The sequence below is a fragment of the Saccoglossus kowalevskii genome, chromosome 14 (genome assembly GCF_978046115.1).
Source record: "Saccoglossus kowalevskii chromosome 14, keSacKowa6.1, whole genome shotgun sequence".
Taxonomy (NCBI): Eukaryota; Metazoa; Hemichordata; class Enteropneusta; family Harrimaniidae; genus Saccoglossus; species Saccoglossus kowalevskii.
This window is the reverse complement of record NC_140654.1, coordinates 24,505,017-24,517,145: the sequence shown is the minus strand read 5'-3', so window position 1 is coordinate 24,517,145 and position 12,129 is coordinate 24,505,017. Positions and strand designations below refer to the sequence as shown.

The 12,129-nt window shown below is 39.0% G+C and overlaps 1 protein-coding gene across 1 annotated transcript; it reads right to left on the bottom strand.

The window, feature by feature from the left end:
• Positions 1-1,101: 1,101 nt before the first annotated feature.
• Positions 1,102-10,750, bottom strand: LOC100376633 (beta,beta-carotene 15,15'-dioxygenase-like). Its single transcript, XM_078011453.2, has 12 exons — positions 10,630-10,750; positions 9,317-9,492; positions 8,109-8,250; positions 7,268-7,361; positions 6,814-6,928; positions 5,704-5,893; positions 5,144-5,352; positions 4,255-4,406; positions 3,536-3,640; positions 2,999-3,196; positions 1,954-2,101; positions 1,102-1,564 (listed from the first exon to the last, which is right to left on the bottom strand). Exons 2-12 carry the CDS (start codon positions 9,486-9,488, stop codon positions 1,386-1,388), a joined length of 1,704 nt encoding a protein of 567 aa, XP_077867579.1. The 5' UTR covers positions 9,489-9,492; positions 10,630-10,750; the 3' UTR covers positions 1,102-1,385.
• Positions 10,751-12,129: the final 1,379 nt, after the last annotated feature.

Genomic DNA, 12,129 nt, shown 5'->3' with positions numbered 1-12,129 from the left:
CAAATTTAGAAGTAAGCGCAGCGGGTGCGTACCATACTGAACCCGTAGCTGCACAATCATGTAGACTACAATGCAATGCGGCACTGACGTCATTGTAACGGTGCGGCCTTATTAAATTAACACCCAAAATCCGCCATTGTATAAAGATACTCTTGTATGCGCATGGTATGTTATTTGAGTACATGTCAGTCCCACGTGAGTCACTCGTAATGTCAATGGCATGCATTAAGCAATATACCAAATATGAACATCATAACATTGAGGCAAGAGAAATAAAAGCACGAAGGTTTTGCGTTTTCAACATGCTCTGTAATTGCTGTCCGTGGCACAAGATAATGTTTCGAAAAATATTGCGAGAATGAAAAAAATATTGCGGCGCCACTCTTAAGATTGCGCTCTCTGACGATCAGGCGCAACTATTGTACCATCCATAAACACAGCGTGGAGTAGGAAGCAGGGACCGTATATTTTGTATTGTTACCCACTGATGAAGTTACATAATGATACACATTTTTGTACGGTAGTTGGGAAATATTACCTTTCCACTGTGCTCGCCTAAATGTTTAGTTTTGTTAAGTAGAGCTTCCTAACAATAGAAATACACATTCAATTTTAAACATAAATTTGGTAGCTTATGTCACGTGTTCATTCTAGTGTTATCAATACTATATGTCACAGGGTTTGATGAAGAGACCCAAAATAACTACTTTTATTATAAACAAAAATAGTAATTCTCCCCTCTTCTTGCGTTAGTTTTCTTAATGTGTCATGCGTGTGTTCACAATGTTGTAATGACGTAAAAGAATTGCACTTCACTTAAACGAAGGGTCATTAGCAGATGCTCGTGTGCGCACTATTTCAATGTGTTAAAACTGTTCTCCGTCATGCATATCTGGTTGGTTTTTACCAACATTGCGCGCACTGCACGAAGAAATCGATCCTCTTTCACAACTTCGTGAAGCTAGGAGCTCTTCTTCATGATATAATGCTATCATTGTCGAGATATTGTACCCATGGTAACCAATAGTATAAATATCTGAACGAGTATCATGTTGCACCAGAGTGATCTATCTCTCACAACGAATAACGCAGAGAATGAACTTGTTTTCAACATATGTGTTTCCTCAATGAAGAAAAAAATAATATAAAAACATATTTAGTAATTGTTAGTACTTGTGTTCTGACAGCTATGAATTATTGGTATTCTACTTTTGGGTATGGGTATTAATCAATTAATTACAATTCAAAACATAACAATAGCGAACTTCAATTCTTATATTTTCAGTAATTTACAGGAAACTCCGAATCGAACTGTCTAGTTCAAATTCATGCGAAATTTAGGTGAATCTTAATGTTAATTTACATTTGAACATTGCCAACAATATTTACACACGTGTAACCTTGTGCACAGACGAATCCGATAAAAATCTGAGTAAGGAATGTCTGGATCGCCGCTCGAACTTCCTCGCTATGAATCTACTGTGCAGACCAAACGGCATAAGTTCCGATGAAACGGCACGGCCTAACTCAGTGAAGCTCTTTGCGTCCAGCACCACGACTATTCCTGTACATAAAACAGATGCATTGCTTGAACCAAAATGGCAATGACAAGTTCATTTCACACGCACAAGTAGGCTATGATTTGCGATGATTATATTCCGTTCATTCCCGGATGAGCCCAGAACTAACTGAGCTCGATGTGTTTTAAGTTGTTTGCTCACGTTGACCGTTCCCTTGACGTATGCAAGCACAGTATTTGAAATAGTTGAACGGTAACTTGATGATTTGAGAGAATGGAACAATATTCGAAGAGCAAAAACAAGTCTCGTGGCCTTCTCGCTCCTAGCAAGATCTCAGCGGCCATTACCAAATTAGGAAAACGACCTGTCGTCATATACCATTCAGAATACAAGAAGTAGTTTCACAAAATATGATTGCGCAAAAGATGCTTACCTTTGGAAGTATTTGTGTCCAAGACATTAGTAACTATGACGCCATCATCTTCATCAACAGCATTAGGACTTGGTATAAAAATGGGTTCACTGGGTAACAGACCATCATGGGGACCCCAATACACAGCCTTATTTGTCTCCACGTTCAGCTGCAAAGCAGTGAAAGGATTTATTTAATGTGGCGCACGAATACAAACGCCATTTTCAGTCTAAACGTCAAACGTCAGTTTCATTCTAAATAACAGTTACGATTTACGAACGAGCGGTATTATAAGTGTCACAGTATATACACAGACGGATGTGGCGTCAATTAGCCCTAATTTAGTTCACTGCAAACACCAGTTGAATAGTTCCCTGCTAATCGGCCCTCGATACACACATCATTTGACCCCCCCTTCAATCGTGTATATCGCATACATAACGCTATGGATAGGTGTTGATTGCAGTGGGTGGACATTTATCCCCAGAGGGGTGACAAAGTTGGAATGAATGGCACCGCATTGTCGAAAAATAGCATTTAGTGAGTGACCGAGTCAGCTTGGAGCCTGGTTGAGTGGAGTCGAAATATATAGGGTGGAATTTGATACGTCGAAAAAAAAATTATCAACAAGATGCTCTCTGATTGGTCAAACTATAAGGTGTTAAGGTTGAGTAGCCAATCAGGCACAATCTTTTAAGTAGCTTCACATCAACCCAGAAGATTCGCGAAAACGAAGCTCTGACAAACTATGCTGACGCTTAGAGAACAGACAAACAAGAGGAAGAAATGATCTGGAACACGTGATCTGAATACTAGCATGCAATTGGTTCATAAAAAAACAATACACCATGTCCAAATGTTGACCGAGCCGGCCACATCCACCAATAATGATGGTCCAACCCTTAGAGTGAGGGAGTCGTCACCGGCCATAGCGTGTCGTTGTTCACAAACAAGTGTCTACCCATGAGCCTTTGCGTTTTTAGCGTGTGTTATTATCGTCGCTTGGGACTCATTTGTCGCGCGTGCACAGGTGACGACGACCCCCCCTCCCCGCTTTAATACCAACCTTGATTAGCGTGGTGACTGCTGGGTTCAATCCGGTCATGTAGGCGTATTTATACGGTTTGCTGCTGTAATGTTCGTAATTTATAGTGGAGAACTCCACTGTCTTAAACTCTGCTGATGGGTACAGGTCAATTCTCTTAACAAGCGACCAATCAGACATGTCAATCACAAAACGCTCTACATGTGTGTCAATGGGAGTCTGAAACAAAATGACGTCATACAAATAATGCATGGCTCTTGTGTGGTAACGGGAGAGTACAAGTAAACGAAAGCGGGACTTGTTTCGGACGACCGAGGGCGCTGTTGAAATACCTTTACAATACCACAGCAGATAGTGATATATTTTTTTGTAAATACGCGGCGTTATCAAAATAATAATATATCCAAACGTTTCTCATCTTTCAGGGCTCAATAGCAATACAGAAGTGATGAAATTCGACATCGTCAATCGCGAACACAATTCGGCAGTTTACCGAGTGTGGAGTGATAATGATCTTCAAAAACAATGTTCAATTGCCAAAACTCAGACATTCCTCACCGTGGGTTTTTCGACGATATTTTTGATAGTTAGTAGAGCATAAATATTGGCATGGTATGTCAGCATATCTAAATACATCAGACCGTCTTTCTCGTACGAGTTCAACTAGGAAGAAAAATAAGATGCGTCAAATAGAGGTGAAATCGAATAAAGATTTGTTTAAATCATAACATGGCTGCCGGAATCTCGTTCAGAACGAGAGCGCCACGTGACTTGTTTTTGCTCTTCAGTCAGTGTTTCATTTCTAATAGAATAGTGTCTCATGGTAATAATAATTTTCATTTGACAAAATCAGAAAGCCAATAGCTGTCAGCAATAAGATATTAATAGCAACGTATCTAGGCGGTTAGAGGTCTGGCGTATATTGGTCGGAATGATTCCAGACTATTAATAGATCTGTATAATACATCATTAGCGGCTATTCGTGTCACGTGGCATGGTTGTCAGAGTACGACGTAGTCCACCATTTCTGTCCATCCTTGTTCGCAACTAGCAGTTTATTAATATATAGTCATTCTAATATATATGTAAAGTGCATATTATACGTGACAACGCGAGTGCATGTAAGTGTTTCCCAAAACTCAGTATGCCTGTGCTGCTAATAATCGTGCACGATGACGTAATCGCAGAGACTGCGCATGCTCACCAGAAATTTGCAAATATTCACACTTAGAATAAATACAACAATGAATCAAAACAGGGGTGAGAAAAGCAATTACCTGGTGTGTGACGAAGATTCCATCTGATGTTGTAAACTCACCGACGACTTGATTACTTTGTTTACTAACGATAACAAATCTGGTGGGAATATCCTTCGTATAGTTATAGTAAGACGCGAATCCAGGCAATACTGGGTCTGATGGTTTACTTTCTGCAAAGGTAGTATTATATAGCAATGCAAAAAATATTATAATGTAGGAAAATAGAGGGATATTCTTAATGTACAGATTGTATCCACAATATCAATTATATAATATAAAAGATACAAAGGTTGGGGATCAGAGTATCTACTGGACACATGTGAACGTAGACATTTCAATGAAGGTAGCTATGTTAGATTATATTCAATTTGCCTAAGAAGTTCACAATCTATAATGTCAATACACTTTATCAACTCTTTGAGAGCAATAATGTTTCCCGCCAAAATGTTAACGCAATATTGTTTTCTCTTTCGAGCTTTATATTTTGACAATGTTGATACTAACGGACATGACTACACGTCTTGGTCAAAATGTGTTGAAAATAACAATTGGGTTTCATTTTGTGAACGATGACGAAAAGTTTACATTGGCGCTCAATGGGTTAAATGACGGTGGTCGTCGCGCCACGCATGTGCGAGAGATGGTCTCGTATGAACAAAGATGGCGACTTGACTGTTATGCAGACCAACGAGTACAAACTGAGACCTTGCTAAGTTTTAACTAGACAATTTTACGGGCGGTAATTAGTTCACGTCGCGCCCAGCTCAAAACTCGTACTTGTGATTACCATTAGAAGAGCGCGTTGGATTGTGGCCAAATCTATGTTTATCAACACAAATGTCACACATTTTAAACAATAGATTAGTGAATGAATACGTAAATACAATGATGGCATAACTTAACTTACTGAAAATTTTGCACAAGTCTATGAAAAATGTACTTATAGGTAAAACAAAATAGTTTTGAGTCATGGCGAAGGAATGTAGATATCCGCTACGATCTTTTAACTTTGGGTATGTGCCTTCGTCGTTACACAGACGGGAATCTAGCGGACCGGCTTCCTGAAATAAGACCATGGGTATTCTTTCTTCGTCTTGGATTTTATATATCATTCGCCTGGAAGTGAAACAAAATGACGAAATCAAGATAAATGGACCACTGGTCATATGGTTGCCTTGACTTCTCACAAATCACAAACTTTCTATTGATTTTTCGTTCGTCGGTGATAGAACGTTTCGTATACTGGGATCACCGGCCCCTACTGCAACAAGCTTAGTCTCGCTGTACTATTTGTGTTGAACTATTAAAACGTGTCCGAGCAACGTCTTTTTGCAAGCTCATTACTCAGTTTGCAGCCTTTAGATATTTTTTTCTGACTTGACATTGATATGTCATGAGTGCTGCGTTGCATGTCAAATGAATATCAAATAATCCTTTTCACCGTGGTAGTGATTCTTACGTACTTACATAATGTTTATATTTGTTACGTCACTGACATTCATCATCGCTGTCACCCCGTACACCGTAACTCCGTCTTCGCCATAGTGTTCATGTGCTGGGTTGTTTATAGGCGTCATGTAATCAGGAAAACCAAAGTTGTTGTCTTTAAATGGATATTCCCCTTTTGTCTCGAGACTTTCAAGGTCAAACCACACGCCTGGGCGAAAAGAAGAAAACATATACACGTACAAATCAGATAGCTACTCAGAAATTTTAAAATTCCCAGGGTTCATTCGACGACTTACAGTATCACCTGTTATTGTCCGAGTACGTCCTACATTCTGCTGCCTCGTTCACAGTCAGTCGATCAATATCACATAAATCGTATATTTATCACACCACTTTTATCATGTCACGTGAATATTCATCTGAAACATCGCGAACTCGTGAAAGTGAAAACGTTGCCTTTCTATTGGGCTCATACTTATATTCTTCGCGACATAAATGTGGATATCAGGATGGTAGAAAGTGTAATCAGACATCAGACACCTTGGCAAAGACGGTGCAGCGTCTTGATTTGACGAGTTCTTCTTTAAAGAATTGTATGCATTAGAATAGTCATTTCAATGTCACGTGGTACACACTGAGTGAAAAAATGACGAAGCGTACAATATATCTGTTGCATATACAATGTTAATGTTTTTGTCATATTGTAATTAAGACTTTCGAACAAGGTTCTAACGCAAAAAAAATGGGTTTATTCTGTAAACCAACGGTCAATCATTGAATTCCCTATACCGGGTTAAGATTCTCGTCATATATTTGAAAAACACGTACTTTCGCAAAACCAATACAACAGTCTCTTCATTATTTTAATATGATCCCAAATATTATGCAGTTTCAGGAAAATTCGTGTCCATAAGAGCAAATCATGGAGAATTGTGGCTGATTCGTAGTGTCATGTAACTGGTTTGATATGTAGGTATTCGTCAAAAAAACGAACAATGACACAACCAAATACAGTTGTTGCTGCTCTCAGAACAATTGCTTTCATTCAACTACGTCATACGCCAGAGGGCGCTAATCGGAAAGATGTCGTGACTTAAACATCACACGTAGTTTTAGTAAAACACTAACCTGCAGGTCCCTCTGACATAGCTTCCACGTTGTCACCAATCTTCCAAAATGTAACAAAGGGATTGTCACCAGTATAGTCTTGAAAATTCTCCCATTTTCTGAATTGTTTTTGGTTCTACGTTTAAGAAAGACCGAGTATGTTTTTTTTTTCTCCCTGTATGTCATTACATACAGGGAGAAAAAAAACAGTCACGTGCTAAACTTACCGACTTTAAACACATAAGTAATCTAACACTGTGCCCATTGCCGTGACCAAGCTCCATACTGTCCGAAACTACTAATACGCTCTCATCGTAAATGTCGTATATTTAGCCGCTTATTCATACGTGTCATTGTTAGTACATCGACTAAAACAGCAAAGGCCATATATAAGAGTGGCGCTCTCAGGGCATGCTTGAGTAATATTAATGTGGCGATATGTTCACACTAAAAATCGAATTCGAACTACACTTACTACGGGCGAGAAACTCGTAGACCAGGCTATTTTTGATTTGTCCATATCCCAGTCATAATAGTCCCAGATTTTAAAAGACTGGGTTTCGTAGAACCTGAAATGAAGAAGACTGAATATAAGGCACCATCTTCGTGAAATCCCGACCTCTTTACGGTTTCAGCTGCCTACTACAACAAAGCCGTGGTGAAATACGCCGGCATTGTAGTACCCAGTAGCTTGAGAATGCACCAATCAGCGTACATATCTCCTTTCTATTACAGACAACCAATCAATTTACCAGTAGAAGCAGACGATCCGAGCCCTCGTTTTCAAAACAAGTTCTGGTTGGTAATTTCGATTCATGACGTTCTCTCATGAATATTCAAATCAAAACCCTCAAATATAGGTAAATACAGGTTTTTTCGGTATATTTTGCCAAAATATGTTTAAAGTTTAGCGGAATGATACAATGGCAGTCGAGGTTCATGTAAACAACAATGCGATTTTGTCAGTTACCGCCGGGGCGTTGTCAGGCTTTAATTAGGTATTTTTTTAGGTTATTGGAAGTTATTGGAAGTTACCGGTGGTAATTAGTGCAAGACAAAACTCATACTGATTTCCATTATAAGATCGCATTGGATTGTGTGAAAGTCAACACAAATTTTTCACATGCGCCGCGCGACGACCACCGCCCTTTAACATGAACAGGTATCGTCATCATAACGAGCGAAACGATTTGCATTTCATGAGCTGCATATGACGATCTGCAACAACAACACAAGACAGTAGACATTATTACAAGAATACATAATGGCATTTCCAGAGATTTTTATTTTATTCACGATGGTGATACCGTACCCACCTCATACCGAAATCGACAGCACCTTCTTTGAATTTGAACGACGCTACAGCGCCAAGTCCATCAAATGAGTGGACTGCTTTGGCACCGATCTCTGGATTACTCTGGTTACCATAGGTACCACAGCTTTGATGCAAAAAATAACCTGTAACATAATAAGAAGAAAATCGAGTTTTAATATGTTCGGACGTGACGGGTTTATTATACTGCGATGAAATGTCGATTGTATGTTTCATTTAGAAGTATACTTATGAAATTGTTTGTATAAGTTAAGGGTTGTAGATTTGCCTCCATGTATGGCAGTTGTTACAATATATAAGAAACATGGTTGGGCCAGGTTAGACCTAACATGCGAACCAATGGCAAAAAGCCTTATAAAAGTGGGGCACACCAAGCCGCAGACAATCAGGACTGGGCTGACTCACTTGGGCTGACTTGGAACTCAGACTTGCACTCATAAAATCTAACCACTAGAACCAACGTACCCGCCCAATTCAGACAATATGCTTTTGGTCTCGCAGAAGGAAAAGAAGTTAATTAGAATGGGATGCACCCATTGACGGAATACCGTATGAAGAAAGAGGTTTAGACTTGATGTTTTTTTGTTTTTGTAAATTTAAATTTTGGAAAAACCAACGACTTGTATTCCTTGAATGCGACTTCAGGAGCACGGATTTCAAATTACTGACGTAATTCGCATAGCTAGGATATATTTCGGTCAGATACTACCATAATTGCATAATATGCAGATGATATTTGATAGAATTAAAACTATCATCTGCTTCGTTATTATATATTCCTTTCGAACGTTTTATTGTTCAACGTTTTGCGAAGTCATAAAAAAGGAATAGGCTGCATAAAACTCGGGCTCCTTGCCTGGTTTGTTAGGTACGTGTTGTGATTGTGCTTCACATCAGGGCGAGCACTGTGACCCATACAAACAGGTCACGTGATGTGCAAATTCCAGCGCATAAATATTATTAGCGACCCAAACCTCGCAAGGGACACAAGTCTTTTGTATTTTTTGCGACCACTAACCAACACTGCGTCATTTCTTATGTTAGGCATTTTCATTTTTTTTTATTTTCGACAAAAACAGTAAGCAAATCTAAGGCAGACCAAAAACACTGTAATATGTATAAATTATAAAACAGCCTAGGATCACTGCGTGTTCGATCATCTGCAGCATACTAAGACAATTATAGACTAACCTTCGATCCAATCTGGTATATTTCCATGTACTTTTGTTGATGTGTACGAATGTTCCTTTGATATGGTACCAAAATACGTGTCCCTAATATTGTCGGGTAGTTTCCAACACGTTGTTGATACGACAATTACAGAAAATACAATTATTAGGATTTGTAATCTTTGTCCATTCATGATTCTGCAAACAAAGTGAATAATATTTAAAAAATCGCGGCAAGTACGTGTTTTTACTAGAATAAATAGTCACAGACTAGGACGTGTCATTTGAACGGCAATATTCTAATTCATATCTACATGATACCATCTTATTTAAAGGGTTGGAGACGAATTTCATATAAATACACAATGGAATTTATCTTGTATATGTCGCTATGAGTATCATATCGAACAGGGCGCGGCGCGACGGCCATCTTTGAACATTATTGTCATAAAGTAATTATTGTTTTGGTTTGGGCGTGGTGCGGAAGGATTTTTTTTAATGACGAAATAGTGAGAGGAGACAAGGTAATATATTTCTATAATCTGATGCGTATTAGAGCGGCACTGTGATGTCATCTGAATTGTACGACTTGATGTCGCGGGATCTCATAATCGAACGCAACTTATCTGACAGTACGCGGAATCTGTTTATTTCAATTAAGTATTTGTACGTGTGATGTTCATGACATTCGCTGAGCAAATGACTGACCACGTGACGGTTTGAGCATTTACATTCTATTCTATGGTACGCTCTATAACTACTACTTATATTTATTATGTTTGTTACCAAGCAACTTCAAGAATTCTTTATTCAAATACATTTTATCAGCGAGTGTGCACATATTCGAGCTGTATATGCACCAGTTCTCAAACGAGAGAGCGATGTTATTAAAACCGACTTTTTGCTAATTAATGTAATTGCTAATTAATGTACATGTACAATACATGGCATAAAACGACATTCAAAGAGTAAAGGTCATGTACAGACGTAGTTTTGAAACCACTATGTGCAGCATGACAATGTATTATGTATAGCATTGTAGCTCGTGGTGGCGTCGGGGTCAAGTCGGTGTCACGGACAGCAAGAAGAACACCAATCCATCATCGAATATGCAAAACTTCTTTTCAAAATACACGAAAGCAAACAAAAATATATCTTAGTTTAGTTGAGAATATTTACCCAGTTTAGACTAAACGTTCAACGTGGATCATTTAAATACATTCGTGGTGCAGAGCTACCCCATTGTTATTATATTCGGCTTGACACATACCTACTTTATAACAACATATACTTACTGCGCGACTGCGACAATCACCGTCGTTGAGTATCACTTACCTGTTCTTTTACTGAATAACGCAATGCTGACTTCACTACAACGGCAGATCAGTACTGGCATACAGCTAGTATAGTCTGTCACTGGACCCCGGCTTGAAACCGTTCAGTTGGTACACAAACACTCGTGACACTTACGAAGTCACGTGACAATGACGACTTGACCTTTCATTTACTCAAATATACGGGACGTCGACAGTGGCGATTGTAATGATATACTAGTTACTTGGCTTACACTGTGAACGTAAATACATTATGGACTGTTGTATTGTCAGTTATTTAGACGTTAGGGGACTAATAACTTTGAAGGTTGTGGTTCTTTCACTTTTTATTCACAATATCCAATTACAGTAACGCCACTGTAATGACTCGCTACTCAGCCTGGTTTATTATTATCATGTCTCCCTGTCTATATCAATCTGTGTCTGGACATTAACTTAGGTTTAGGGTATAACGGCAGCACGAAGACTCGTCTGGAACATAAAATCTGACACGAGTTAAAAGTATGGAGGCCGTAGAATTTATATAGAAATATCATAATAAATATGCATATACGGGAAAATATCGTGAAGTGATAAATGTCGCTTTACATAGCAGTCGGGAAGTAATGTGTAATTACTGTGATTGGTCAATTAGGCATTAACCAGGTGGTCTGATGCATATATAATTACACGAAGTCTTACACACGATTTCCACAGCAATCAATATTTTTTTTTTTTTTTGTATTCGGGTCATACCTGCGTTATTGACAACATAAAAACCATCTGCCTACAGTGACCATTTTTAGGCAGTCCCAAGGCATAATGTATGTGCAACCTGTGTATAAAGACCACTTGTTTTATGTGACCACTTTTAGGCAGTCCCAAGGCATAATGTATGCGTAACCTGTGTATAAAGACCACCTGTCTTATGTGACCACTTTTAGGCAGTCCCAAGGCATAATGTATGCGTAAACTGTGTATATAGACCACCTGTCTTATGTGACCACTTTTAGACAGTCCCAAGGCATAATGTATGCGTAACCTGTGTATATAGACCACCTGTCTTATGTGACCACTTTTAGGCAGTCCCAAGGCATAATGTGTGCGTAAACTGTGTATAGAGACCACCTGTCTTATGTGACCACTTTTAGGCAGTCCCAAGGCATAATGTATGCGTAACCTGTGTATAGAGACCACCTGTCTTATGTGACCACTTTTAGGCAGTCCCAAGGCATAATGTATGCGTAAACTGTGTATATAGACCACCTGTCTTATGTGACCACTTTTAGACAGTCCCAAGGCATAATGTATGCGTAAACTGTGTATATAGACCACCTGTCTATTGTGACCACTTTTAGGCAGTCCCAAGGCATAATGTATGCGCAACCTGTGTATAAAGATCACCTGTCTTATGTGACCACTTTTAGACAGTCCCAAGGCATAATGTATGCGTAACCTGTGTATAAAGACCACCTGTCTTATGTGACCACTTTTAGACAGTCCCAAGGCATAATGTATGCGT